This window comes from Protopterus annectens, chromosome 12.part0 (genome assembly GCF_019279795.1).
Source record: "Protopterus annectens isolate FY-2018-M chromosome 12.part0, PAN1.0, whole genome shotgun sequence".
NCBI classification, from domain to species: Eukaryota; Metazoa; Chordata; order Ceratodontiformes; family Protopteridae; genus Protopterus; species Protopterus annectens.
Window position 1 is genome coordinate 296,664,065 of NC_056746.1, and position 27,830 is coordinate 296,691,894.

Here is a 27,830-nt window from a genome sequence, read left to right on the forward strand (position 1 = left end):
ATGTGTCCCAGAACCATACAGCCAGGGGGAGGGGGAGCCCCTCCAGTTTTATAGCTGCAAGACCTGTTGGAGAAATTGAATGGTGTTTATTTTTCATGTTAACATGCCCTTTTTAGATCACTAAGTGCCCGTATCACCCTCCGCCACCCCAGTCTTCAACAGCTTCTGGCAACTCTGCCAGGAATCACTTCATTGGCTATGCTTGACAGAGGCTCAATGACTTCATCAATGGTGCAGAGAAAGCCAACACACTGTAGCTATGCTTCTAAATGCCCTTGGGCAGATAGCCTACTACCTATCTGTGAACCTCTAAAGTGCAGGCCATCACAGAAATAATATGTGAATAAACAGAGCTTTCAGATCACAATATACAGTGAAAAATCACCATGTAGACAGAAAACAGTTAAGTGCAGCAAGAACATACAGAACACTGATACTTAATCACGCCAAAAGCCTATCTTGGAAGCTAGAAGACTTGTATCAGTTTAAGGCTTTCTATTGCTTACCAGTAGGTTACCTACAGGAAAGATGAGAAACAATCCTGTGCAACATACATGGAACAATACGATACTGGCTTGCATGCGTCAGCCTTAGGCTTTCGAATACTGGCCAAGGCTATTGGCGCCCCCATGGTGCCTTTTTTAGGCAAGTCTCACAGGTGAATCCCACCTCCATAAACAGCACAATAGTAAAATCGATGAGGATTTTGCTACTCAACGCCAGGAGTTGTAATCACAAAATGCATGCACTCACAGCACTCCTCAGTATGGACAACATCAATATCTGTGCAGTAACTGAAACCTGTTTTAAGGCTCCTGAGAGCACACTAGCACTACCGAACTACAACCTATACCACACATTTCGGCCACAGAACATGGACTGACACAGACATGGAGGGGGTCTATCCATATTCATCAGGGATAGCTACACCTCCAGGTTAGTGGGGCAGCATGATACCTCTGAGATCATCCTTGTGCAGCTAACATCAGCCACAACTGCAATGCAAACTGTGGCCTACTACAGATCACCCTCCACGACCCAGGACCACCACTCCACCTACCTGGAGACAGTGGAAAACATGACAGTCCTACTGAACACCCTGGTATTGGTCATTTTCAACTACACTACCATTAACTGGGAAACTTACTCGAGTACTCACTTCCAGGCCCAGCGCTTCCTGGAATTTATCACCTCAAATGCCCTGTATCAGATGGTAAACTCCCTAACCAGAGGTGGAAACATGCTATAAGTGGTAATCACCAACATGGGCAACAGGTGCACCACAGCAGAGGTAAACCGGTCACTGGTTAGATCGGACCATGAGCTATTCACTGATGATTTCCACACCCAACCATCTCCCCCACCCAAGGTAACCACAGGGAAAACCTTTCCTACAGCTAACTTCACTCTACTAAAGGCAGAGATGGGAGGTTTCACAGCCTCCACAGTAAGGGAAAACACTGCTCAAGATACAGAAAGATTTACAAATGCACTCTATAAGCACCTACAAGGATGTATGGATCATGCCGTCACTGGTAAACCAAGACTCTCTCCTCCAAGACAAGGACACCAGTCTGGCAGGCTATACAACAGAAGTAGGACAGTAGTCCAGAAAAATAGCAAATCCCAAGAAGGGCAGACATCCGTGACCAGTATTAGTAAGAAACTTAGGTCCCTCATAAAATCATCCAAGGCTAACTTCAACAGGAAAATAGGCAAGGATTCAAAGGATAACCACAAAGCCTTCTTTGGCTATGTCAAGGATATAAGTGGTGACACACACATTTGCACTGTGCCAGTGCAATATAGCACAAAATATACTGAACCTACTAATATCGCCAACATCCTTGCAGATGCATTCAGTGCAAACTTCACCCCCTAAAGAGCCCACAGCAGTACCCATAAAGTACAGTATCCCAGACATCAGAGACACACAGGTGGAAATAGCCCATTCAAACGGCAAAGAACAGCATCATTGGAGGCAGATGGTTTTCCAGACTGCGTCTTCCAAACACTACAAGATGAACTAACCCCCCACCTAATTAAGCTTTTCAACCTCAGCCTGTACACAGGCTACATGCCCATACAATGGTGCATAGCAATGGTTATTCCACTCCACCAAGGTGGAAACACAACTGACCATGGTAACTACCACTCCATAAGCCTGACTAGCCTGGTCTGCAAAGCTATGGAGCGCATCCTCATGGCACTCATTAACAAAGACATTGTTAACCTCCAAACACTTGACCCACACTTGACCCAACACAGGTCAGCTTGGTTGAGTGCATATCATGCCTACTGAACCTGTTTGACGTCTTACAGAGAGTCACCAAGGCATTAGATGAGGGGAGAGGTGGTTCACACATACTACCTGGACCTCGCCAAGACTTTTGACACCATTCCCCACTCAGGTATTACTGATAAACTCAGCAGCCTGTACATGAACCCAGACATCACAGGATGGGTTGCCAACAGGCTTACACACACAACCCACATGGTAAGACTAGCAGCCTCCAGGTCCAACTTTTAACCAGTCACAACTGGTGTCCCACAGGACTCAGTCCTGGGACCCCTACTGTTTGGCATATACTTCTCAGAGGTACAGGCAAACACAGGTGGATTACGGCAGACCATGTTTGGCAATAACTGCAAACTGGGAGCCATAATTGACAGTCCAGCTGACACAGATATCCTTCAAAGGGCCTGACAGAGACCGACACAGGGTGTCAAAGTAATGGCCTCAAGCTAAGTGCCACGGACTGCATGGTCATTCCATTTGGGAAAAACTATACACCCACATATTAACACATAAGTGGCAGCCAACTTAATACAGATGAGATAATAGGGGATCTGGGGACCAAGGTAGATAGTGATCTCTCCTTTAACAATCATATCTCCAAAGTAGTTAGGACATCCTTCTAAGTAGGCCATCTGATTACTAAAGGGCTCGCATCTAGACATACTGAGGTTATAGTGCCCCTTTACTCGTCACTCATCAGTCCCATCATAGAGTATGATAACCCATTTGGGATGTACCTCAGAAGTCACTTCCAACAGCTGGGAGGTCCACGAACGTACCTCGCCAAGAGGATTACTGGCCTCAAACATATGTCCTATGCAGCCAGACTGAATAAACTCCTGCTTTACTCAGTGGCATCTCATTTACTTAGAGATGATCTCTGCTGGCCAACAAAGCCATGTCCAACTCAGGCTTAATGGATATGCTCCACCTATGGGAATCCATGTCACAGTGAACCACACGCAGTAGTGAACTAAACCTTGCCACAACGGTAACTAGAACATGCTGGAGGGACAGATTCCTGTCACAGAAACTCCCCATGCTTTGGAACAACATCCCTAATTACATTATACAGAGCCCCTCACTAACACTCTTCAAGAGAAACCTTGAAGAGTGGATGGGGGAACAGTGGATACACCCCAGGGATCCTGCCATTGGCTCTGCTCCACAGAGGGACAGTTAATTAATCAATGGGGTGGCAAAAGCTGACACATTGTGGCTAGGCTTATGAATGCCCTTGGGCAGTTAGCCAAGTACCTACCTATGAACCTATACATACAGTATCAGCACATGCTGATAGCTTAATTTACTGTTCAGGTGTTGACTTACCTTGTGCCAGTAGCAGTTGTGTGTGCAATAGTTGAGGGCTGCCTATATTGGATGCACACAGTAGACTGCCTATACATGACAATTTACAGGTAGTCTTGTGTGTGTGCCATCCATTTTTACTGTGTGTGCAGGTGGAGAAAGGTGTCAGTCCCCAGGTGCCTACACTGTCAGTGTGTGTGGTATATGTTCCCTCCTTGCCAAGGCATGGGCATACTGGGCACGCCTCCGTCTACCTACCAGGGCTGGCTCAGGGTGTTCATGGTCTGAGTACTTCTGTACCTGTGGGGCCTTGGCAATGATGGTGGGCTGTGAGGGCCTTTACCATTCTGTCCCTGCTGCAGCTGTTTCCGCAGGATCATATTGTGTAGCATGGCACATACTATGAAGATGTGGGCACACATGCCTGGAGAGTACTGCAAAGCTCCACCAGATATGTCCAAGCAACAGAACCATGATTTAAGTATCCCAAACACATGCTCTATGATGATTCTGGTTTGTGTGTGTGCCTCGTTATGGTGTTCTTGCATGGGTGTGTGTGCATTTCTGATGGGAGTCATCATTCACGGTTTCAGTGCATAGCCAGCATCCCCCACCAGGTGGCCATTTGGGATGTCCCCCCTGGCAAATACCTGATACAGCTGTGAGGCATGCCAGATGTGAGAGTCGTGATAGCTTCCAGGGCTGCCAGCACACACATCCATGATAATGCCCTGGGCATTGCACATGACCTGGCAGATGATGGAGGGGTATCCCTTACGGTTTATGTAGCATCTACCCTGCTCACTGGGTGGTGACTTGATGTGTATGTGCGTGCAGTCTATTGCACCCAGTACCTCCGGGTATTCTGCCACACGGTAGAAGAGACGAATATTGCTGGCCATCTCCTCCTGCTTTCGGGGGAAGTATATGTGCTCATTGGCATGTGGTAACATGGCATCCAGGAAATGGTGAAGTACCCTGGATGCTGATGCCTGTGAGATCCCCAGTTGGCCTTTAAAAGGTACCTGTGGCTAGTATTCTCAGGCTTACACACACCTTCATATCCACTGGGATGGGTTCCCCTCTGTTTGTTCTGGCTCTGAGGTGTGGCCGGCACAGCTCCCCAAGTTGCTGTAGGGTGTCTCTGTCCACCCTGTAACGCTCTACTATCTCCAGATCATGTAGCCCCTGGTAGGTTACCCTGGGCCTGAACACTCTTCTCCTCCTCTGGTGCCTGAGGTGGTTGTCAGCATCATCCTCCACACCACCTTCAGTCTCCAACACATGCTGGTGGATCAGAGCTATGGCAGCCCCTAACATGTACATATTAAAAGTTCCCTGTATGTATACACCAATGGTGCAGAGTGTATGGGAATACACAAGTGTGTGTGAGGTGCTTTCACACGTTATACTATTGTGCTATGGATGCTGCTGATGTCATTGGCTGTGTATGAGCAATTCCAGCTGCAGTGCATCTTAATTATGGGTTTTACATTGAGTACTGCAAGTGTGGGGCCTGTAGTGTGGAGTTATGCTTGCCTGCCTTGATTAATCTGTTGCCCTTTAATTCACTTTTAAACCTGGATCCCCTCCCATTGTCAGGAATGCATCCACCTGCCAACTTTCTTGTTTTGTACTTTCCCTACCCAGTCATGTGTTGCAAAATGTGTTTTGTAGCTGATACAATTCTGCTGTGACACTTTGTTTTCTTTGCAGTACAGCCCCTCCCCTTTCTTGTTCTGCAGGTAGCTGCTTGCAGCCTTGTTAGCTGTTGTCAGTGGCCCACTGTAGGTTCCGAGGTGTGTAGTCATTTGTACTCCAATTTCCCTGCTGCAGCATTTCCTTATTTTTTTCCTATATCCTTCCTGTTTCAGCTCCAGTGCGAGCCGCGCAAACCCGTTTGCCGAGTTTAAGTGCGTTTTCATCTCCGTTCACATGCATACTCGGTTATCTTGTGTTGTGTGCTATCAGCTAAGCAAAGCTATAGCCAGTTCAACACACCCCTTTCCTGCAGCTTTGCTTAGCTATGTGAAAACCGGAGTAGCAATGCTCCAATCTGCTTACAGCAAAGGTGACACACCCCTCTCTTGATGTCATTTTTATCTCAAGGGCACACCTCGGTGTTATAACGCTACTCTGTGAGGTGCATCCTTACACCAGCGGGGAATCTGTGATTCACTATTACTCCTCTCATTTGCATGGCATTGCCTACTAATTCCTAGTTACCGTGCAAAGCACTGTCACAGCCCCTTAGTGTGGTATAACATGCCTGCCATTGACTATTATGGGGAAGTCATGATATGTGTTACATTGCAGTTTTATTCTATATTTTCTATTTTCCTTGCAATCCCGTTTGTGCGCCGCTGCCCTGCGCTTAAACTTCGCGATAGTGTGAAAAAAACATTTGAAATGTTCTTTTTATATTTTGTATATGTTTTTTTTATGCCAATGGCTATATATTTAGCCATTCGCATATATTAACAGTATAATACATGTGTTTGGTCGGCTGTCATGGCTCCGATTTTATGTTTGCAAAAATGTAAACCGTTTTTTTTTACGGTTTACATTTCTGCATGCTTACACTACGCCTGCACCACTTCCTGGATAGCTAAATACCTTCATTTGCATGCTACACTGCTGCAAATGGGGTAATTAGCATACAGGGGCCGGGAGCTGTGCGGGCGTAGCATATGCAGGTAGTGCACGTGGAAACAGCTCATACCTGGATTGCTCACCAGCCATATTTGGTGTTGGAAAGCCAAGGCTACACCTGCACGTGGTGCAAGCTTCATGAATCCCAGGGATTGTGTTTTAGAATCCAAAAAAATGAGCACTTTTGGAAAAGTTTTAAAAGGGAACATAAATGGGAAGGGACTGAAAACTATAACAATGGATATGACATATGGAAAATATTAGAAAAGAAAAAATGTGAAATTGAGAAATGGGACAGAATACTGTTTTAGCAAGCTGGAGATCATGGCAAAGTAGATGCAACAAATTATTGTATAATAGAAACAGAGATGATAAAGATGTGGTGGATGAAATAAAGAGATGCTTGTGGATGAAAGGATAGGTATAAATAAAAAATGCTAATAGATTAGGTCAGTTTAGAAAAATTATTTTTGTTGTTTTTTTCTTGAAATGAAAATGTAAATAATTGTTCTCTTTCTGTGTATATTATATGTTCAGGTTTAGAAAAAATGGCAAATATATGTTATGAATGTGTAAATAATATAAAGTGTAAATAACGAAAGCTGTAAATAAAGCAACCCCTACTCTTTTTGATAACTGTATAACTGGTATTTGTAAATCCTTGCCTTAGCTGTGTTTCATTGGATATCTCGTCTGTAGATTAATAAACACACTCTGTAATCTGGTAGGCATCTTGTAAAAAGACCTCTAATAGTATTTGCAAGAGTTTGTGATCGGTTTCCCCTTGAACTTTGTAACATGGGAAAAGTCATGAAACTTTTCACATTGCTACACTAACACTAACAAGTCCTTTTTTGTCTGTGAATATTTCTTGTGCAAATGTTTGTTCTCTTGAACCATATGGGGCTGTTCTGTTTTTATGGAGAATCAGAGCTTTCGAACCATTTTGACTGACATTTAGTTGCAACACAATTGTCTTTTTTCTTTTTTTTTTTTTGGTTCCCCTGCTTCTTTATTCAGTCCACCTGGCCTTAGTGCCCCATCCTGCCGGCTACGCCTTCTTTCCCTGGAGTGGCTGGGCTGGCACAGAAATTAACAGCATCCTGCTGGGGAGATCATGACATTGATTCTATTGGGAGATTTTTTTCTTTTATGACCTACCCCTTGGTACCCCCTCCTTGCATTCACCTGTTATATCTGAGGGCTGCTCCTCTCTATGGACTACACCTCTCCACAGGGAACACTTAGTTGAATGCCCTCCCCTCCTGAGATGCATGCACATGCCCATTCCTTCCTCTCACTCCCTTAAATGTATGAGCCATTAATCAAAGCCAGGTTGCCTTGGGCTGTAGCTAGGACTTAATCTATCTATACTAGTGTGCTAACTGCAAAGTAATGGTGAAATCTAAATGATAGTATTTTAACACTGGTGCATCGTAATCAGATTCTTGATTATCCTGAAACTTTTTTCCAGCTTTTAGCTCTGTTCACATACTACATCTAGCTCTAACAGCTTTCTTAAAGGCATAAGTATACCAGAGATGTTAGGTACACACTTTGCAAGGGACTACATAATGCTGGGAAACATCTGCATTATGTGATTGTCTTCCACCTTTGGCATTTTACAGCTGCACTTTTTCTTCATCAGCATTCAGTCTCTCTGATGTTAGTATATATCCCATGTTTTTCAATATTCATAATTCTTATTTTATATTTGACCTTAATTAAATTTATGCTGTCTGAATCTATTTACTAACTGTGCCCATCTTCTACCATACTCTTCTTGTATCTGACCCCACCCTAATAACTCATTGATTATGTTTACAATACATCCTAAGCCTTCAGTTACTTAATAAAACAGATTTTTTTTAATATTTTTGGTGCTGATGAAATAGTGGACAGAGGGCTGAGGAATCTGTACCTTCCTAATAGCATAATAAGTATTTAGTGTTTGTTTTATCTACCTTTTTTCTGTTGAAAACCCTGGTTTATATCTAATACTGAAATGAAGTTAGCATTTGTCATTTTAGGAGACCACTGCAGTGGATGATACTTGTTTATTCCGATCTTGTAGAGCAATACAGATGTGAATGTTTTCTTCCTCAACAATAACCATACTGTACACCTATTTCCCATCTCTTGCTGCTTCCAGTTGACACTGGAGCTTTCCATTGAGTTGAATTCTTGCTGTTTTCTAGTTGTGAGAGGTACTTCCACCTTCCTGCAGGCATGTATCACCGGTATATCTTCAGGTTTTATTTGAATACGATATAAGGTCAAACTTCCTCAGCCTGCAAATAAATTATCATAGCCAAGCAGGATATCAGTGTTTGGCTTTGCACAGCATTTGAAGTGTGTCTGTAATTGGGCAGCTCATTCTGCATAGCTGCTCTCATTGTGCATACATGGAGGTCATTTTACCACTCCTAGCTACTTACAAGCCTAACTACCCCAGATAATAGGGAGGTTTATTTCTTTAAGTGCTCCATTTTGAAAAAAATGTATTTTGTGCTTTTTATTTATATATATATATATATATATATATATATATATATATATATACACATCAAAAGTTTTTAGCTGCACACACAGTTCTATTTATTTATTGGCTTTTGATTACCAGGAAAGTCCAACTGGGTAAGAGCCCATTTTCAGTGGAGGCCTGAGGAGAAAAGCTCCAAAGTATTACAAAACATTTTAAGAGTAAAAATTTTAGTCTTTAAAATAATACAAAAAACAACTACAGCTTAAATCTTCTTCTTCTTCTTTCGACTTTTCCCGGTTCGGGGTCGCCACAGTGGATCACCTGTTTCCATTTCTTCGTGTCCTCTGCATCTTGCTCTGTCACACCAACCACCTGCATGTCCTCTCTTACCACATCCATAAACCTTATCATAGGCCTTCCTCTTTTCCTCTTACCTGGCAGCTTCATCCTTAGCATCATTTTCCCAATATACACAGATCCCTCCTCAGAACATGTCCAAACAAACGCAATCTAGCCTCTCTGGCTTTGTCTCCAAACTGTCCAACCCGGGCTGACCCTCTAATATACTTATTCCTAATCCTGCCTACCCTCGTCACACCCAGTGCAAATCTTAACATCTTTAACTTTGCCACCTCCAGCTCTGACTCCTGCCTTTTTGTCAGTGCCACTGTCTCCAACCCATATAACACAGCTGGTCTCACTACCCTCTTGTAGAATTTCCCTTTCACTCTTACTCGTCTGTCGCAAATCACTCCTGACACTCTTCTCCACCCACTCCACCCTGCCTGTACTCTCTTCTTCACCTCTCTTCCACACTCGTCATTACTCTGAACTGTTGATCCCAAGTATTTAAACTCATCCACCTTCCCCAACTCTGCTCCCTGCATCCTCACCATTCCTCTATCCTCCCTCTCATTCACACACATATGTTCTGTCTTAGTCCTGCTGCCCTTCATTCCTCTTCTCTCTAGAGAATATCTCCACCTCTCCAGGGTCTCCTCCACCTGTTTCCTACTCTCACTACATATCGCAACTACAACTTAAATAATTACACCAAACTAGACATAATATGAAAACATTGGTTAAGAATAAATACAAGTTAAATGACAATAATTTAATAGTTGGAGAAACTTTAGCTAGTTAGTATAATGCAAACAGGAACTGCAATATGAAGTGAGAGAAAAACATTGATAGAAGTAAGGGATTGAGTGAAGAAGGGAGAGTAAGGAAATGTAGGTGTGCATAGGTATTTGTCCATATTTAGGGATATAGTTTATCATGGTGTTGAGCAAGAACACGGCCAGCTTTTGCCTAGGAAGTTTCAGAATGGTTTTGGAAGAAGAGTGGGTATTGACCTCTGACAGACAAAAGGAGTTCCAGGCCTTAGCAACATGGTACTAGTACAGACAATGCCCGACAGGTTTGTGGACAGGCAGGACGTTTTGTAATTGGATCATAGTGACAAACCACGAACATAGTTGTGTAGAATGTTATTTAGTGCTGGAAAAGCAGATGGATTGTGGAACTGTGTGTATGAGAGTTGATGGGGTACTTCTAATTAATTTAGGCTTTCTACTACTACACAGTGGTGGGTTCTGAAAGGGGCATTTGCTGCAAATTTAGCAACTTTGTTGCAGCATTATTCAAGTTTTGATTTTTCTAATGACAGAAGTTTAGTAAGGATGGTGGGGAGGATGTTAAGTATTGGCAAGATGTTCATCGTGTGACACTGCTGCAGTCATTACACTTGGGTTATCCTGCCGTCAGGCGGTTCCCCAGCCGGCCTGAATTCCAAAGCCTTGGTCCGGCGTCGGTTGCTGTCGCCTCATCCCTGATGTCAGGGCGACAGGGGTATATAAGATGCAGCCGACGCCATTTTCTTTAGTCTTTCTTGCCGCGCGGTGCCCGAAGCAAAAGCAGTTTGCAGTGCCGGTCGGCCTACTCCTGAGATTTTCATTCCGAATCCAGAACCGAAGTCTTCTACAAAGCTAGTACCCCATTGGGGAAACTTTTTCTTGCCTCAGACCGATGTCAGTAAAAGTTAATAACTGTATTTCTTGTGGAAAGCAAATACCTCATAAGGATTTCCATTCTTATTGTATCCCATGCCTAGGCCCAGACCATGACGTTACTGGTTGTCGGTTTTGTGCCAGGTTTAATAAGCACACTATTAAACGTCAGTTTGATTTTGCCCGAAATTACTTTGGCAGAAAATTTAATTATATCATGGCGTCGGAACTTCTGATGACCGGTGTTCATAAAAAGCGCAAAGACAAGGACAGGAATCCAAGGCCCAAAACTGACGACGAAGCCTCTTCTAGGCCAGTCAGTGGTTCTCCAGTTTTCAGTGAGGCACCTTTGCAGCCCCTGATGACTGCTTCTGCAGAACCACAGGTCTCCCCCGACCCCCACATGGAGATGGCTGGGCCTTTGAACGCACTAGCTTTTCAGCAGACCGAAAACAATCCTGCAAAGGTATCTGGAGTACCTGAGCTACCAGCAGCTTCAGAGGGTGTCTTCAGACCTACTCAGCTAAGCATTAAACCCTCTTCTAAGTCAAAGCCTCCTTTAAAAACTAAGAAACAAGTACAGCATTCTCCAGGACAGGCCTCCATGCCTAAGAAACAAATGCTCAAAATGGCTGAAGACCTAATCACTCTGATCAGGGGTTCCCATCCCCCACCTAATAAAAGGCCTAGACAGGATGCAGATTATGATTCGTCCGACCGGGGGTCCATTTCCTCAGTTGCATCCTCAGACCTGGGATATTCGTTACCCCCTTATGAGGATTCTGATGCTGAGGAATCTATTCCATCAGCCTCTCCGCCTGAGGATTACTCCTTTGGGGAAACCTTACATGCCATGAGGGAGCATTTCCATTGGTTAGGCCAGGATTATTCACAATCCAAGAAAAGGCTCAGAGACTTCCTATTATTACCTCAACACAGACCCCTGGCTATTCTGCCAGTGCTAGATATTGTGGATGATGTGTACACTGAATCCAGCTTAAATCCTGATTCCTTACATCCAGCTCCACTTAAACCGGATAGATATTACAGAGTCCCTGACTCTCACAAATTTCTGTATAAAAGCCCTGTTGCTGATCCTGAAACTATTTCTCAGGGACCCAAAGGGGTTAAGGCCTCATCAGCAAAGAACCCAGTTCCCTCTGACAGAGATTCCAGAGCACTAGACAGATGGGGAAAGAAAGTATATACGTCTGCAACTTTAGCAATGAGAGCCTTAAATTGCCAGTTTCACATGCTAAAATATCAGCAATTTTTGATGTCTCAGTTGAAACAAAAATTGCTTCCAAATACAGATCCTCCTAATTTTAAAGAAATGCAGGATTTATTGCATGCCGCTGAACAAGTGGGAAAGCATACTTTGCAATGTGGTTTTGATTCTTTAGAGGCCTCATGCAGAGCAGCAGTTACAGGCTCTGTCATTAGAAGACATGCATGGTTAAAAGAACATATGTTCCCAGATCATGTTAAAGCTAAATTACTTGATGCACCTTTACAGCAGGATGTTTTATTTGGAGTTAAGGCAGAAGAGGTATTAAAGAAAATGGAGGATAAGGCAAAGTCTATGCAAACAGTGAAGGATTTCTTACAGGTTCAGCCTCCTTGATTTAGTAGAAACTGGCCAACAAAGAATTGGTCCTTTCCAGTTAATGACAGACATCAAAGGGGCAGATACAGATGGCCAAGAGGTAGAGGTCAACCACAAGGTCCTTACAGGCCTCGACAATGGGGTGCATCAGGCCAGAAAGAAGGGGAAGACAACCATATAAAAAACAGCCCCAATGACTTCCCACTCCAGCTGCCAAACAACTCACTCTTGGCAGCCCCTTTGGGAGGAAAACTGGCACTTTTTTATCACAATTGGCATATGATCACCCAAGACAAATGGGTTCTCAATATTATTTCAAAAGGTTACAGGTTCCACTTTCACACTCTGCCAAGATTAAAAGGAATGCCAAATCTGCCAATAAATCAATGGGCAGAGGCCCAAAAACAAATTATGGCACTCATGAACATGGGAGCTATACAAAAGGTACCACCACAGGAACAAGGGCAAGGATTTTACTCAAGACTCTTTCTGGTTCCCAGAAAAGACAAAGCCTGGAGGCCCATTCTGGATCTTTCTTCACTAAACACTTACCTGGATGTTCCAAAATTCAAAATGTTGACATTACAGCAGCTTCTTCCCAAGCTGGGCAAGCAAGCTTGGCTCGTGACTGTGGACCTCAAGGAGGCATAGCTGCATGTTCCTATCAGACAAAACTGCAGAAGATAGCTCAGGTTCATAGCTGATCCAATGCACTATCAATTATCTGCACTGCCCTTTGGATTATCTACTGTGCCCAGGGTCTTCACAAAGTGCCTGGCACCAGTAATTGCATTTTGCAGACAGAAAGGAATTCAAATTTACCCATACCTGGACGACTGCCTGATTCAAGCAGAGAGCAAGGGCATACTTCTTCAGCATCTGGCGTTTGTAAAAAAGTTATTAAGTTGCCTGGGGAACACAGTAAACGAAAAGAAATCAAAACTAGTCCCCTCACAAGAGACAATATTCCTGGTTGCCAGCTTGAACACAACGGCCCAGATGGCTTTTCTCACGCCAGACAAGCAATACTTTCAATTGATGGCAACAAAGATTCAACTCCCTGCAAAAAAAATTCTGCAGGCCTTGGGCTTCATGGCATTTTGCATACTACTAATTCCATATGCCAGACTGCATATGAGGAAGCTACAATGGTACCTAAGGAATGTATGGTCTCAACACTGTCAAAGTTTGGAAACAGTTATACCACTAATACCTTGCCTTCAACAGGAGTTTCGATGGTGGGCTCAAGCTTGTCACCTCAACAAGGGACAGCATTTCACTCAACCCACAGCCAGGCAAACACTGACAACAGATGCATCGGATTACGCCTGGGGAGCACACATGGCAGGAAAATGTATTCAGGGCAAGTGGCCCGCAGAACAAAGGCATCTTCACATCAATCAAAAAGAGATGCTAGTTGTACAAAATGCCCTTATAGCTTTCAAGGACCTGTTGCATCCAGGACAACTACTACTAAAGACAGACAACACCACAGTTATGTGGTACATAAACAAGCAAGGGGGCACTTACTCCTATACCCTCTGCAGACAAGCCATGACCTTGTGGAACACAGCTATAAACTATCAAGTTCATCTACAAGCACAATTCCTGCCAGGAGAGAAAAACACACTGGCAGACGACTTAAGCAGAAATATCATGGATCCCCACGAATGGGAATTGAATCCTCAAATATTCAGAATGATAACAAAGAAATGGTGGGGCCCGGACATAGATCTGTTTGCCTCCCCAATGAATTGCCAGTTAAAGAAATTCTGCACAAGGAGTTACCATCCGCAAGCATGGAAAGTGGATGCCCTCTCATTCAGCTGGACAAACCTACAAGTATATGCTTTTCCACCACTGCTTCTTCTCCCAAAGGTACTCATAAATGCCAGGCAAGAAGAGCCAAAAATGATCCTGATTGCACCAGACTGGCCACGCCAGCACTGGTACCCAATCTTAAAAAACTTAGCACAAGGACTACCCTGCATTTTGCCTCAAATACCACATCTGCTGTCTCAGCACAACAATCAGTTACTCCACAGCCAGCTAAAGACACTAAACCTAGCTGCATGGAAGATTCCCTAGCCACGCAAGCAATGCCTCTCTCCAAAGCAGTTATGGATGTCATTTTGGAGGCCAGAAGGCCTAGTACCAGGAAAGCCTACTCGGATAAATAGAAGAGATTCTGTGCCTGGAACCAGGCTCACAGCCTTGATCCTCTTGTGCCAAACCTTCCTCCGATACTACAGTATTTGACTGAGATGCTGGACAAAGGCCTCTCCCTTTCATCCATCAAGATCCACACCTCTGCCATCTCTGCACATTACAAAATGGATCCACCAGTTTTCTCTAATCCTTTGCTAAAACAGTACCTCAGAGGGGCTAAAAACATAAGACCGCCCCATAGAGCACCTACTCCAACTTGGGACCTCAACTTTGTTTTGGAAAAATTAACTTCACCTCCTTTTGAACCAGCTAGCACGGCAGAATTAAAATACATTTCTTGGAAAACTGCTCTGCTCCTGGCAATAACTTCTGCAAGAAGAGTTTCAGAATTACAGGCACTAATGGCAGTGGAACCTTTCCTCATTTTCCACCAGGACAGGGTGTCCTTAAGAACTTAACCCTACGTTTATGCCTAAGGTGGTTTCAAGTGTGTCTCTAAACCAAACCATTCACTTGCCTACTTTTTATCCAAAACCACAGAATAAAGGGGAAAGACTACTGCATTCATTGGACATTCACAGGCAGTTACACTTCTACTTGAACAAAACCAAAGCTTTCAGAAAATCTGAGCAATTATTGGTAGCATATGCTGCAGCAGCACAGGGAAAAGCTATTTCAAAACAGACTGTTTCCAAATGGATAGGACATTGCATACGTTTCTGCTATACACACCATGGAAAACCTGTGCCTAACAGCATTAGATCTCACTCCACCAGGGCAACAGCCACTTCAACTGCCTACTTCAGAGGAGTACCTACCAAGGATATTTTGGAAGCAGCAACATGGAGTTCTGTGCATACCTTCACCAAGCATTACCATCTGCCTCTATACTCTACATCCAGAGATGGCTTCACCTCTGCAGTGCTGCAGGGCCTTAATGCCTTATAGAACCAACCACCCTACCTCAGCTTTGGGATTCTACCCAAGTGTAATGCCTGCAGCAGTGTCACATGATGAACATAGTACAGTTTTGTACCTACCATAAATGTAGATGTTCGAGTGTAGACACTGCTGCAGTCCAGGTTACCCTCCCTCCTTCCCCTCTTACTGGCTAGTATGTACCTAGTTCCTCTACCTTTTACTACCTATGGGGAGTATTTGCTGGTAGCTGAAAGTATGTTGTTTGCGTTTCTTATGTATGTTTTATTAGCTATTTGAATTGCCTACCTATTTGGGGGCACCTGACATCTGGGGCAAGAAAAACTGAAGAAAATGGCGTTGGCTGCATCTTATATACCCCTGTCGCACTGATGTCAGGGAGGAGGCGACAGCAACCGACACCGGACCAAGACTTTGGAACTCAGGCCAGCTGGGGAACCGCCTGACGGCAGGATAACCCAAGTGTAATGACTGCAGCAGTGTCTACACTCGAACATCTACATTTATGGTAGGTACAAAACTGTACTTTTATCTTTAGTTATGTCAGTGAGAAAGTTGTTGGCTCTATAAAGCATCCCTAGTTTTTGATGAGTTTTTCTTATGCAATTTTGTATACACAGGTCGATTTTAAGATGATAATCATCCCGTCATCGTCAGTGGTTGTATTATCAAGACAGAGGACTTTAAATATTGCTTTTTTCATGGGAGAGGAGTTTGGGGGGAAAGTAATGTTTTTTTTAGAGTTGAGCATGAGTTATGAGTTACAAAACCATGTTCCAGTTGTCATTAAAGCTTCCTGAGTAATTTTTGTTTGAGGTGTGCCATATCGTGAGATGTGTAAATGAATGTTGAGTCCTTTGTGTACTCTGTTAGGGAGGCCTGTTGTGTGGATGTGTGGCCTGTTGTGTGGATGTGTGGAAGGTGTTGGTGAGAATGTTAGAGGAGGAAAACAAGGATGAAGCCTTGTGGTATATCAGTGGTGACTGGGAGGTAAGGACAGAGCATGGAGTGCCATTTTACTGACTGATATCTATTGGATAGGTACTTTTTGAACCATAGAAGTGTGGGCCATTAGAGACCTAATGAGGACATTTGAAGTAGAAATTTCCTGTGACAAACTATGTTGAAGGCTTTAGACAAGTCTAGAAATAAGGATGAGACTGTTTGGCCATTATCTCTAGCTTTATTGACAGTGTCTTTATAGGTTAGAATTGCAGTGTTAGTACTATGGGAAGAATGGAAGCTATGTTGTGTAGGGGGTAGGATTTCTTCCTGCAGGAGATAGTTTAGGAATTGTTTTTAAATACATTCTTCAAGTATTTTGAAGATAGGGATAAGAGTGCTACAGGTCTGAAGTTAATGTCTGTTGAATTTCCTCCTTTGAGCATAGGGATAATGTGTGACTTTTTCCAGAGAGAGGGAATGCGGAATTCTTGGATTGACCTTTTTATGAAGATCGATACAGGGTAGATAATGCTGTTGGCTGCTGTTTTAAGGTATTCACTTGGAAGGTCATTATCTGAAGTAGAGCATGGTTTGAGTTTGTTTACGAGTAGTTTTACATAGGATGTGGTCACAAGTTTGAAGGTGTAAGTGTATATGGGCAGGGTTAGGATTAGATGTTCAGGAATCTTTAGTTAGTGATGCTATACTATTTATAAAATTCCAAAATCGAGCAGTCCAGGGACTGATCCCTGAGGGACTCCACTTGTGACTGGCCTCTATAGAGGTGGACTCCCCAATTCTAACTTCCTGGGTCCTGTCTGTGAGCCAGTTGGCTATCCACTGGGTGACGTACGAGTTTGTACCTAACCTCTTGAGCTTGTCAACAATGCCCGAGTGGTGTCTTTTCACTTTAGTAGCACTAATAAAGAGATAATTTTTATATTTTTTCTTCAACAATATGCACGCACTTTTCAGCATGGTTGTTTTTCCTTTTGCATATCGTAGAAAAAGTACTTTTGGTCAAAAATTATATAGAAGTTTTTGAAAGCATGACAATTTGACATACTTATATTCACACCTAGTAACTGAAGCTTGAATTTTACTTGCATAACCACTTCCCTGGTCTCAGTTACTATTGCACCGTGCAGTGAAATGATTCTCATTTTTATATTCATTACTTTTGCAACTCATTCACTTTTTTATGTCTCATTTTACAGTCTTTTTATTTGGCTCACAGTTTATCGTACACCCATCCTTTATTTCAGCTAATTCTTTCAACTGTACACTACTAAGTTCATTTATTGTGGACATATCAACAGTTTTTGATTAGGTCACTTTTGTTTCCTTTAATAGCTTGCCTCTTGTCTCATTATTTTTTTTACATTAAACTGTTCTGTGTATTATTAAAGATGCATACAACTGACCAAATTGAAATTATTTGACTGTGTTGTTCAGCTCAATAACATAATCATCAATAGTCTCATAGGACCCAGTGAACTTGTAAGGATAAATGTCAGATGATTTCTAGGATGATAATATTAATTATAGAAGTGATATATTATTATTTTTTTTTTCCTCTTGAAGAAAGTCAAATACCTTTAAGGCTTTCCCAAAGTAATATTCTGGAATGCAGCACAGTGACCTTTCAGGCCTTCAGCCACTTACAGTAAGCTGAATTTGTGAATCCAGATCTTCCAGATCTTTCTTGAAGTGAAATAATTTTTTATTGGTTGCTGTTGGGCCATTTTCCCCTGAAAATTATACTTCAGCATTTCTAAACACAGAGACTCCTATAAGTAACCATATTTCTTCTGTACATCTAAGCACAGACTGGGGTGCTCATAGACTTAGTTCACTGTCCTGTTGGAGAACTGCATGCTATTGTAGTAGCAAGATTCATAAAGCTTAGTGCTTACTCCTGCCATGCTGGTGTACATTAGGGTCAACTAGTGAACTGCATTGCACTCCTCCATGGCATCTGCTGTCCCCACATATACCTAGACAGACACTGAAACACACAGACATAACAAAGAAGCATTTAAAACGTAACGATTATGAAAGAGAGATTATCCAAATTAGAATGATAGCTGTTGATTATATCAGATTGAGAGAATTGTATTAAATTGAACCTTTAACCTACTGGAACTCATACAGTCCAGTAGGCTGACAGTTTAAAAATTGAGATGAATAAGAACAAAACGACACAAGCTGGAGGTTATGTCATGGATAGTTCAAGGAGACATAAGGAACTGCTACTTCATCGGAAAACATTGGGTCAAAACAGGTGAAGAAATTCAGTGTCTGGGAAAGCAGTTAAAGCAACCTCAAGATGGGTAGAAAAAGAGAAGTTATCATTTTTTTTTTATTTTTCATCCACAATTCCAGCCTTTGTGTACCCTGCCTATCTCCTATTAACCCATTATTTTTCGATACAGTGTGAGAGCTGACCTACTCATTCCCCAGTCAGGCTGGGAGCTCTACAGCCCACCCATTCCACTGTGGGAGAGAGAGAGAGAATCAGCTAATGCATTGCTCTTCAAAGACAACAGTTGACAGCTAACAGATAGTCATTTGTATGGCAGCTGATGGCTTCCACTAAGCATCTGCCTAGGATGTCCCTATACATGCCACTACACGCACCTGTGCAAAAACCTCTGGCTGTATGTGTGATCCGAGGTAAGCTAACCCAATAGCAACTACCAACAATCCCTCCATTTAAGGTATTGGTGTAGTGGGTGGCACTCCTTCTGTCCACCCAGTAATGGTGAATCAACATTAGTTTCTTACTCCTGCAATCTACCTTAGTCCTTCAATTGCCCAAGCTGAAAACTGAATGTGTGTTGTTTGGGTCATAGTCAGAGCTTTATCCCTTTATACCATAGTGTTAAGGCCATGAAACGTTATCTTGTTCCTTAAAGTTGGTATGGTTATTCTAGCATGAACAGGGAAGCCATCTGCCACCTGGAAGAAAATGAACATTTTTATGTCTCCTGCTCTATCAGAGAGGTGGTCCCACACAAAATGTTTATCGAGCAGTTATATTATGTGGGACTGGAATAGGCAAAAGATCAACCTTGAGGAATGAGTATTACTTTGTAAATACCATGTCCTCTACATCCCTCAGTGGAGCAGTCATGAGGTGTGGGGATTAGAAGTTATCTAGAAAAAATGTACAGAACATCTCTACCGAGAGTATAATTTTGTTTCACTTGCTTATCTAAAAAGTAAGACCTAATGAAAATACGTGATTTAACTTTTTATCCATATCTTTTGCTATCCCAACAACAGGCATTTCTCTCAGACCTCTTCTTCTTCCCCACTAACCTTCCATCTCTGCCACAATGTGAACCTCACCCCATTTGCCCCTCAGCTTTCCTGGAGAAAGCCCCTACAGTCTGTAGGTAATGATGTTACAGAGGACCACAATTTGTGGCTTGTCAATACAATTCATAGCCTAGCCACTGCAATTCTCATTACATGCTCCATCTACCTAAAGGGCATTCATTATGAAATTGGACGGACAGCATTTTAGGTGCAAGCTTTAAAGAACAGAGTGTGTTTGCATTTAATTTAACAGTAGAATAGAATAGGTACAAACTTTTAAGCAGAAGTGTGTGTGTGTGTGTGTGTGTGTGTGTGTGTGTGTGTGTGTGTGTGTGTGTGTGTGTGTGTTTAATGCCATAGTTAGGGAGGGCAGTTTAGTTAAGTGAGTTGTTCAGGCTCAAACCCTGTACCTTGACTACAGGAAGCAAGAGCCTTAACCCTCTACAACAACTACCATTAGTTTTTCCGTTTGGTAAATCCCTGAGGATTACAGTCACTATCAGTGTTTAGAGTTCCACAAAAACACGTGCAAAACCTGATCTGATAACATTTCAAGTGATTTAGAGTAGTTGTCTTTTATTTATCTCCACGTTTGCAGAGCATCTCTGAATGTACCTCGTATATGTGCCCTGTACTTGAGGAAGTCAGTTAACCAGACGGTGCTTTGTGGTAAATGTAAATTTGGGTTAGGCTCCTCGATGATCCCCTGGACTGCAAGCCTAATACCACCTATGAACCAGAGTAGTTATGATGTAAAGGAAGAAAAATGAGTGTAGTAAACAGGAGCATCATTACATGAACCATGGTCCTTGGATGTGACCCTTGGTGTCTTTAATGTTGACAGTGTGTTTATTATTTAGACACAAATAAATTGGACAGCATGATGTCTGAGTCTAATATTAATATTTTAACTAAAGGCAGTGTTTGGACTACAACAGTTCATCTAGCACTTAGTGCAGATGAAGTTTATAAATTGTCTCCTGCGGTATGTGGTTTGATTCCCTCAGCCTTCATTTGTCTTCTGTGACTTTGCTAAGTTATTTCACCAGATAGTACTCCTGGGCTGCTCTTGAAAAGGGACACATGTCCAGTGGGCTGTTCCAAGTTGTTAGCAATTATATTATACATTTGTCTTTTAAATTCCTGCTCCCTTCACATAGATGTTAATTAGTACTTCGCTATATGCTATTAGGGTGTGAATCCCAACACCTCTCTCATAGTTCAATGGATTGATAGATACATTTTCAGTGTGTGTGATTTTCAAAGGCAGTATACAGTTGCTCATGCTAAGTCAGTTTTGAATGCACGACTGTGTTGTTTTATTAGTGAATGGCCATCTGTGTTTTGCTATAAAAGTTTAAAATTTAAATCTAAACCTCTGTAATCATTGTAAAAAGTAAAGAATAAAATAGTGTATATGCTGACAGTTTTTAAAAATGTTTGTTAATATGGGTTCAGACTCCTAAGTGTCAAAACATTTTCCTGCAATATATTTGTTTAGATACACATAAATGACTGAACTGACATTCAGTGTGCAGATATATCAGTTACAGCTTTCCTCTGGGCAAAGAGAAGTATGCAGCACTATACCCACATCTTCAGTAAGCAAATGCACAGGGTGAAAATAATGTCCATGATCCCCAAGACACAGCAGACAGTATGCCATGTATCAGTAGCAGGATGTCCAGTGGGCATGTCAGTGGCAGTAAAATGCAGCGCACAATGGGCATTCCCTGTATTACTAGTGTGTGTGTGTATGTATGTGTGTCTACCTCTACCCCTTTCACACTGTCTAGAGAACATTACTTAAAACACATACTGGAGGACAAGTGTGACTACAGTAGCATGCAGGATTTCCTCCATACTATAGCACACTACGTTGTACTTATATAAGCATGTATTTACACCAAGAGCAACACATTTCACTTCCCCCTGCCCACATGCACTTGTTTATTGAAAATGTGGGCATGGTGCTGCATGTTTCTTTGCCCACAGGGCATTTGCAACAGCCATATGTCTGTGCAGCTGAATGTCACTTCAGCAATGTGCCTCCAACTAAATGTACCACAGGTAAGTATCTCACTGTCTAGTCTAAATATATGGCCCCCTGAACCTGTAAGTATTAGTTATAAAGAATTAGTTAACCCTAATCTTTATGGCAGTGTGAGTTTACTAGATTTTTATCTATATTACTTAATATTAAACACTCAAGAGGCTATGGTTTACTCTAAATGTAAATTGTAATAACATGTCTTGGTATCCCTCTTGGGCCTTTAGTTGGCACAATTGTTTTAAAAATTACATATGTAATCTCCTCACTCTCCCTTTTGTAAAGACCCCTTCCATCAAAAACTTTAAAATTCATAAATTTTTCCACATGATTTATTCCTTTCAAAATTAATGTAATGGCTGGATCTTTCAGGATTGTTTTTGTATTACAATTAATGCATCAAAATCCTAATATTAAAAAAATTAATAAAAAACAAAATAAACGTATCACAATTCCTTATCCTAAAGAACACCTCAGTATGGAATTTGTTCTCTTTAAGTACCATTTCACCTGAGCAGTTAAGAATTAAAATGAATTGTCCAAACATTATTTAACTACAATTAATCAATTACTATATTATCACTACCAGATACATGTAACCATAGTGAAGTTTCAAAATTGGAATTACAAATATTCTTGTCTACTTTTCTACATAAAAATCCATATGTAATGCTTGTAAATTAGCTATTTATTATACATTTAAATCCAGTTTTCTAATGTCTACTTTTTAGATTTTGTAAGATCATCTCTTTCTTTCTTTCTCTCGCTATCTCTCCAAATGCTCATTTTGAAAATTTCATAAAACATTCCATCAAATGCATCCCTTAAACTCTGTTTTACTAAATTAATGATCTTTAATGATGCATACTACATACCTGTAAAAAATCACAATTTTTTCCCCTCACTTTCAAAACACTATAAATTGTAATTCAGAAAACAATATTCTCCACGTCTTTTGGCATTGCACAAATCTCAAAAAATTATGGAATGTTTAACATTTAAAATAAAAAAAACATTCCTGATATTCAATCCTTTCCCTGCTAACTAGCAATTCTTTGAATCCCATTTTCCCAAGCACAAAGTTAAAATTTGTTAATTTTAACCACTTGTTTCTCATTGCCTAAATTGTATATTTCCCAGAATTGGTTAAAATATAAATCTTATCTTGGTCCAATTTTATTAAATTATCTAATAAATATTTGAATGTATTAAAAATCACATGAAAGCATCATTCTAATCTTAATAATAATGTTAATTTTAAATTTTGTTCTATTTTTATACTTTGCCTTATTTTGCTTCTTTTCTACCGTACAGCAATAAATCATTTGTTACTTCCTTATAAACACAAACATTATTGGAGTAGTCATTCCTATATCAGTCAGATTGCTTGTATACTTTGCATATAGTTGTATATATGTTGTGATACTAGTAGTAATAGTGATAGATCCCCCCAATGGTTGTATTACCACAGTTGGCATAATGATTAAGGTCTTTACTTCAAATGCACAAAGTACAAGCTTTGATCCTGACCACTGGCCAACACCTGTATAGAGTTTGCATGTTCTCTCTGGGTTTCTGTGGGCTTCTTCCTACCTCTCAAAACATGCCGAAAGTCTCAACCTCAAATTAACTCAAGGATAGAGCTGTGGGCAGCAGCAGCACACACTGCAGATGGTGCCCTTTATGGGGAAGAGTTGTATGGAGCAATGCTTTTGGCATCAGTTTTGGTGCACAGTATATTCAGATAGGAGAACACAGATTACAGATTGTGCCCCATGTCAAGGCTAGCCACTTGATGTGCTCTAAGTAATTTGTTCATATTTTCTAATGTCACCAAAATGGGCATGGGTATTTGCCGGTGATAAGTGGGCCTATTCCAAACTACACCAGGGTCCCCTGCTAATGATGGGAGGGTTGTACCTGGTCCTATTGGCCAGTGTGCCAACCCAGCATCCCTAGGATCAATAATTTACTGGCAGGCAGATGTCCAGTTGCCCAGTTTGGGTTATGTTTGTTGAGTGAAAGCTGGATGTAAAACCAATTGCTACACTCAATATAGGTTCACTGGATGCAGCTTAGAAGTGGATGACATAGCAGTAAGGAGGATACTGTACATCTGTGTATCCAGGAGACAAGATGGAAGGGCAGTGCAGCAAAGACACGTGGCTTGGGGCCCAGAGTCTACTACACAGAAACAGGACAAACTAGAAATGGTGTAGATATTATGGTAAGGGAAAGGCTTTAGAAGACAGTGATGGATGTCATCAGAATTAGTGATAGACTTGTGACAATCAGACTGTAGTGTAAAGATAGGGCATGACTCACAGTCTAAGCCTATGCTGCACAGCAGGGTTGTGATAGTAAAGAAAAGAGTGTATTCAGGCAGCAGTTGCAAGGCCTACTAGATAAAGCAGGACAACATGAATTGGTGTCGATAATGGGTGACCTGAATGTACAGATCAAGACAGATAGAACAGCATATGAGGACTGCCTTGATCCACGTGGATGGAGCAATAGGAATAAAGGACAGGTTTTTCCAGATTTCCGTCTGGCTAACAGCTTGATAGTGGCCAGCACAGGGCTGTGTAACAAAGACAATCACAAGATCTCATAAAGAGTGATCAGCAAGCAACTCAGGTAGATTTCCTCCTAATATGGAAAGGACACTGGGGTAGAAGGGTCTATATTATATCACCGAACACTTAAAAAAGCGAACGCTGATTGATCGACCTAATTTAAGCGAAAGCTTACAATCTCGAACTGTCAGATCAGCGATTTTTTTCCCAGGGGAAAAAATCGCTGATCCAAAACACATACACACAACACAAGCACACCAAACAAACAGAAATTCACACACATACACCTAAAATCTGATACCTAACCCTACACTAAACTATGCACACACCACTAACTACACACTTACCTTAACCCAAACCCTAATCCTAAGGTCCGTCACTATCGCACACTCACCTCACCCGCTCCCTAACCCTAACTCACCTAAATCACCCTAACACTCACATCCACACAATCGCACACTTACCTGAATCCGACCAGTAACATTCCACCATAACACTGAAAATACCGAAGCAACAGAAACGGACAACTGAATTCTTTCCCTAGGAAAAAATTTGAGTTTCTGCTGCTTTGATATTTTGCAGTTTCGCGAAAATAAGTTTGATCAATCAGCGTTCGCTTTTTTAAGCGTTTGAGGATATAATATAGACCCGGGTAGAATCAGTGATTTCAAGGACATCCCCAGTGAAACAGTTGGCCCAAAGCGTAAAACACTGTTTACACAGTCAGCCTCAGGCAGTGGTCATGGAAGGCTCTAAGGTCAAAAGAGACTGCTTCAGACACAGCCTATAGTGAAAGAAGAGGAGGTGCCCACCCTAGAAGTAAGACCAGAACTAAGGAAAAGAAAGCAGTAGAAAATAAGATGTCATATGAGAAGTTTGGATTCAGATCAGAATGAAGCACAATCAACCCAATGTTTGCAGCGAGACAGAGATGAAGCTTGAAATGAGGAAAAGGTCAAACTCTATATTCATAGACCTAGGGAAAGTATACAACGGTCCCAGGAAAGCTGATTTGGGCAGTTCTGGAGTAGTTTGAAGTCCTACAAACATTGGTAGAATTAGTGCAGGATATGTAAAAGGACCCAGTGACTCAAGTACAAACAGTGTTCAGGCTCACAAAAAGGTTCCCAGTGGGAATGGGTGTGCATCAGCTTTTAGATCCAAGCCCACTGCTGTTCATACTGTTAATGGACTACAACACCAAAAAGTTTGGCGGAGACTGATAAAAAAGCTGTTGTATGCAGATGATGTGTCATTACAGGCAGACTCTGAGCAAGAACTTCAGCAAAGGATAGGGGAATGGAATACAAAACTGAAGGCACATGTGATGAAACTGACTACAGCTAAGAGCCATAATAGCAGCAAATGGAAGAAATTAGAAGTTGAAAACTGAGATAGAAGGGGAAATAGTGGAAAAGGTTAATAGCTTCAGTTATCTGGGAGAGATGGAGGAGAAGAGAAGTCTGAATAAGGAGGTCAAGGCTAGAATCAGAGGAGCTGCAGCCAACTGGCACAGAGTGGCAGGGGTAGTGTATCCAAAAGAATGCCAAAGAATCTGAAAAGCAAGGTGTACAAGACAGTAGTGCAACCCAAGTTACTGTACAGTAGAGAAACCTGGGCAGTAAAGGCAGAGCAGTTGAGGAAGCTTAAGTTGCTGGAGTCGAAGTGCTTGAGATGGGTGGTAGGATTCACACTGAGGGACAGATGAAGAAATGACACCAAAATAGAAGCCAGATTATCTCCAATTGCAGAGAAGGTCAAATAGAACAGATGACTGTTCTTTGGGCACATGTGCAGAAAGCAGAAGACAGTCTGAAAATTTGGGACAGATGGGAAAAAGGCAAGAGTAAACAAGGTTGTCCAGCAAAGAGATGGATGGATTATGCAAGAGAAGACTTGCAACATTCAGTCATGACTGTCAAAGAAGGTAAAAGGGTGGCATTGAATCAAGAGATGGCACCAGTTAACACACCACCCTGACCCCATGTAGAAGATGGAAAAAAGGAAATTGATTATTGATGATGATGAATATGTTAAACGTGTTCAAAATTTCAGTAAAATATATTTGCAAAAAATATGTTATTTTGAAGTTAATGCTGTGAAGATTCTACTTCACATATATAGAGTGATTTGTGAAGAATATGGGTAAGGGTGCATTTTTGTTCAAACAGAAATGTATTGCCATTTTGACAAGAAATTACGTTTGATCTTAAACACCACTTTATAATTGTGATTTGAGTGGCTCAAGATGATTGTCACTGTTGGTGACACCTCGACCCCATGTGCAAAATGGGAAAAAGAAGTTGAGGATAGATTACATTTAGTCTGTGTATTTTCAGCCAATTGTGCTCACACATTATTTCAGAACTAAGTGAGAGGCTGATGTTAGGTTTGACGAAGGTTGCATTAATCCCCATCATGGAGAAAATGTGGGGGTTCAGCTTTGTGTGGGTTGTAATGTAAATCCATTTATCCATATGCAGTACTGCTCATGTACTAATATTATTATAACATATCTAGGACTATTGCATTGCCTGGGTTACACATCCAAAGGTGGTCCTCTTTAGGAGACTGTGAATAGTGCCAAAGCTGTGATAGTATCTTGCTACTTCAGGTATAACCTTTCCCAGACTACCCAGCCAGCTTTGAACATCTTCCATTCATGATAGTGAGAAATACCACATGAAGATTTACTTAATTTGTTGCATTCTAGCTAGGTAAGTTCGGTCAGCCCTGGCTATACTAAAAAGACATCCTCTCTTCATTAATTTGGATATAAAATGTATATGACTGCATCTGATAAATATTTATTTCTTTTTTTTTCTTTCTTTCTAGAAAATCATTGCTGAAATAAGAATTAATAGTGGTCAAGCAGTGCCAAGCAGTAGTGAACTCTATGTGACGTCTTCTACAGAACAATCAGCTGTTTGGAGTCATTGGCAGCCTTTCTTTACATCGTCATAAATTAAAGGACTACATACTTTTAATAATGTGAAAGAAGATTTTTCTAAAGCAATAATGTGTTTTTCAGTATTAATAATATTCTGCTGCTAATTTCAAAGGAATTGAGAGTATTTTGTTTAAAAGGTAAATATTTGTGCATTTTGACTGTGAAAATGAACTACAGTAAATAGCTGTAGATGCACAACATAATGATCATTACTGCAGAATTCAGATATCTGCACTGGGAACAACCGGCAGGCAGGCAGACAGACAGTCCTTGGCCTGTTCTTTTCAGCAGTTGGACATTACCTAGTGTGTGCTATGATAATCTTTAGCTCTATGGCCACTAGAGAAGAGACTTACTGTAAAAGAGAGCAACTTGAATAAAGCATGCTCTCAGTTCTTTTTTGACACCAAAACTAAATGGTTGCTGTGATTTGTTTTGTAGTGTTCAGTCATTCCTGCCCTAGATAGTACTATATGTAAATATATACTCTTGCTGTAAATATGCTTTTTCAGTTTTTT

The 27,830-nt window shown here is 41.5% G+C and overlaps 1 protein-coding gene across 2 annotated transcripts in view; it reads left to right on the forward strand.

Annotated features, from left to right (window-relative positions):
* LOC122816525 (E3 ubiquitin-protein ligase RNF31-like) overlaps positions 1 to 27,741 on the forward strand; it is a 1,306,074-nt gene extending 1,278,333 nt beyond the window's left edge. Inside the window, exon 11 of one of the 2 annotated variants that reach the window (XM_044089364.1) lies at positions 27,198 to 27,741. In XM_044089364.1, the coding sequence (XP_043945299.1) occupies positions 27,198 to 27,326 (129 nt within the window). In that variant the 3' untranslated portion in view covers positions 27,327 to 27,741. The remainder of the gene's footprint in view (positions 1 to 27,197) is intronic. The other variant, XM_044089365.1, reaches the window with a different exon arrangement.
* The last annotated feature ends 89 nt before the right edge of the window (positions 27,742 to 27,830 follow it).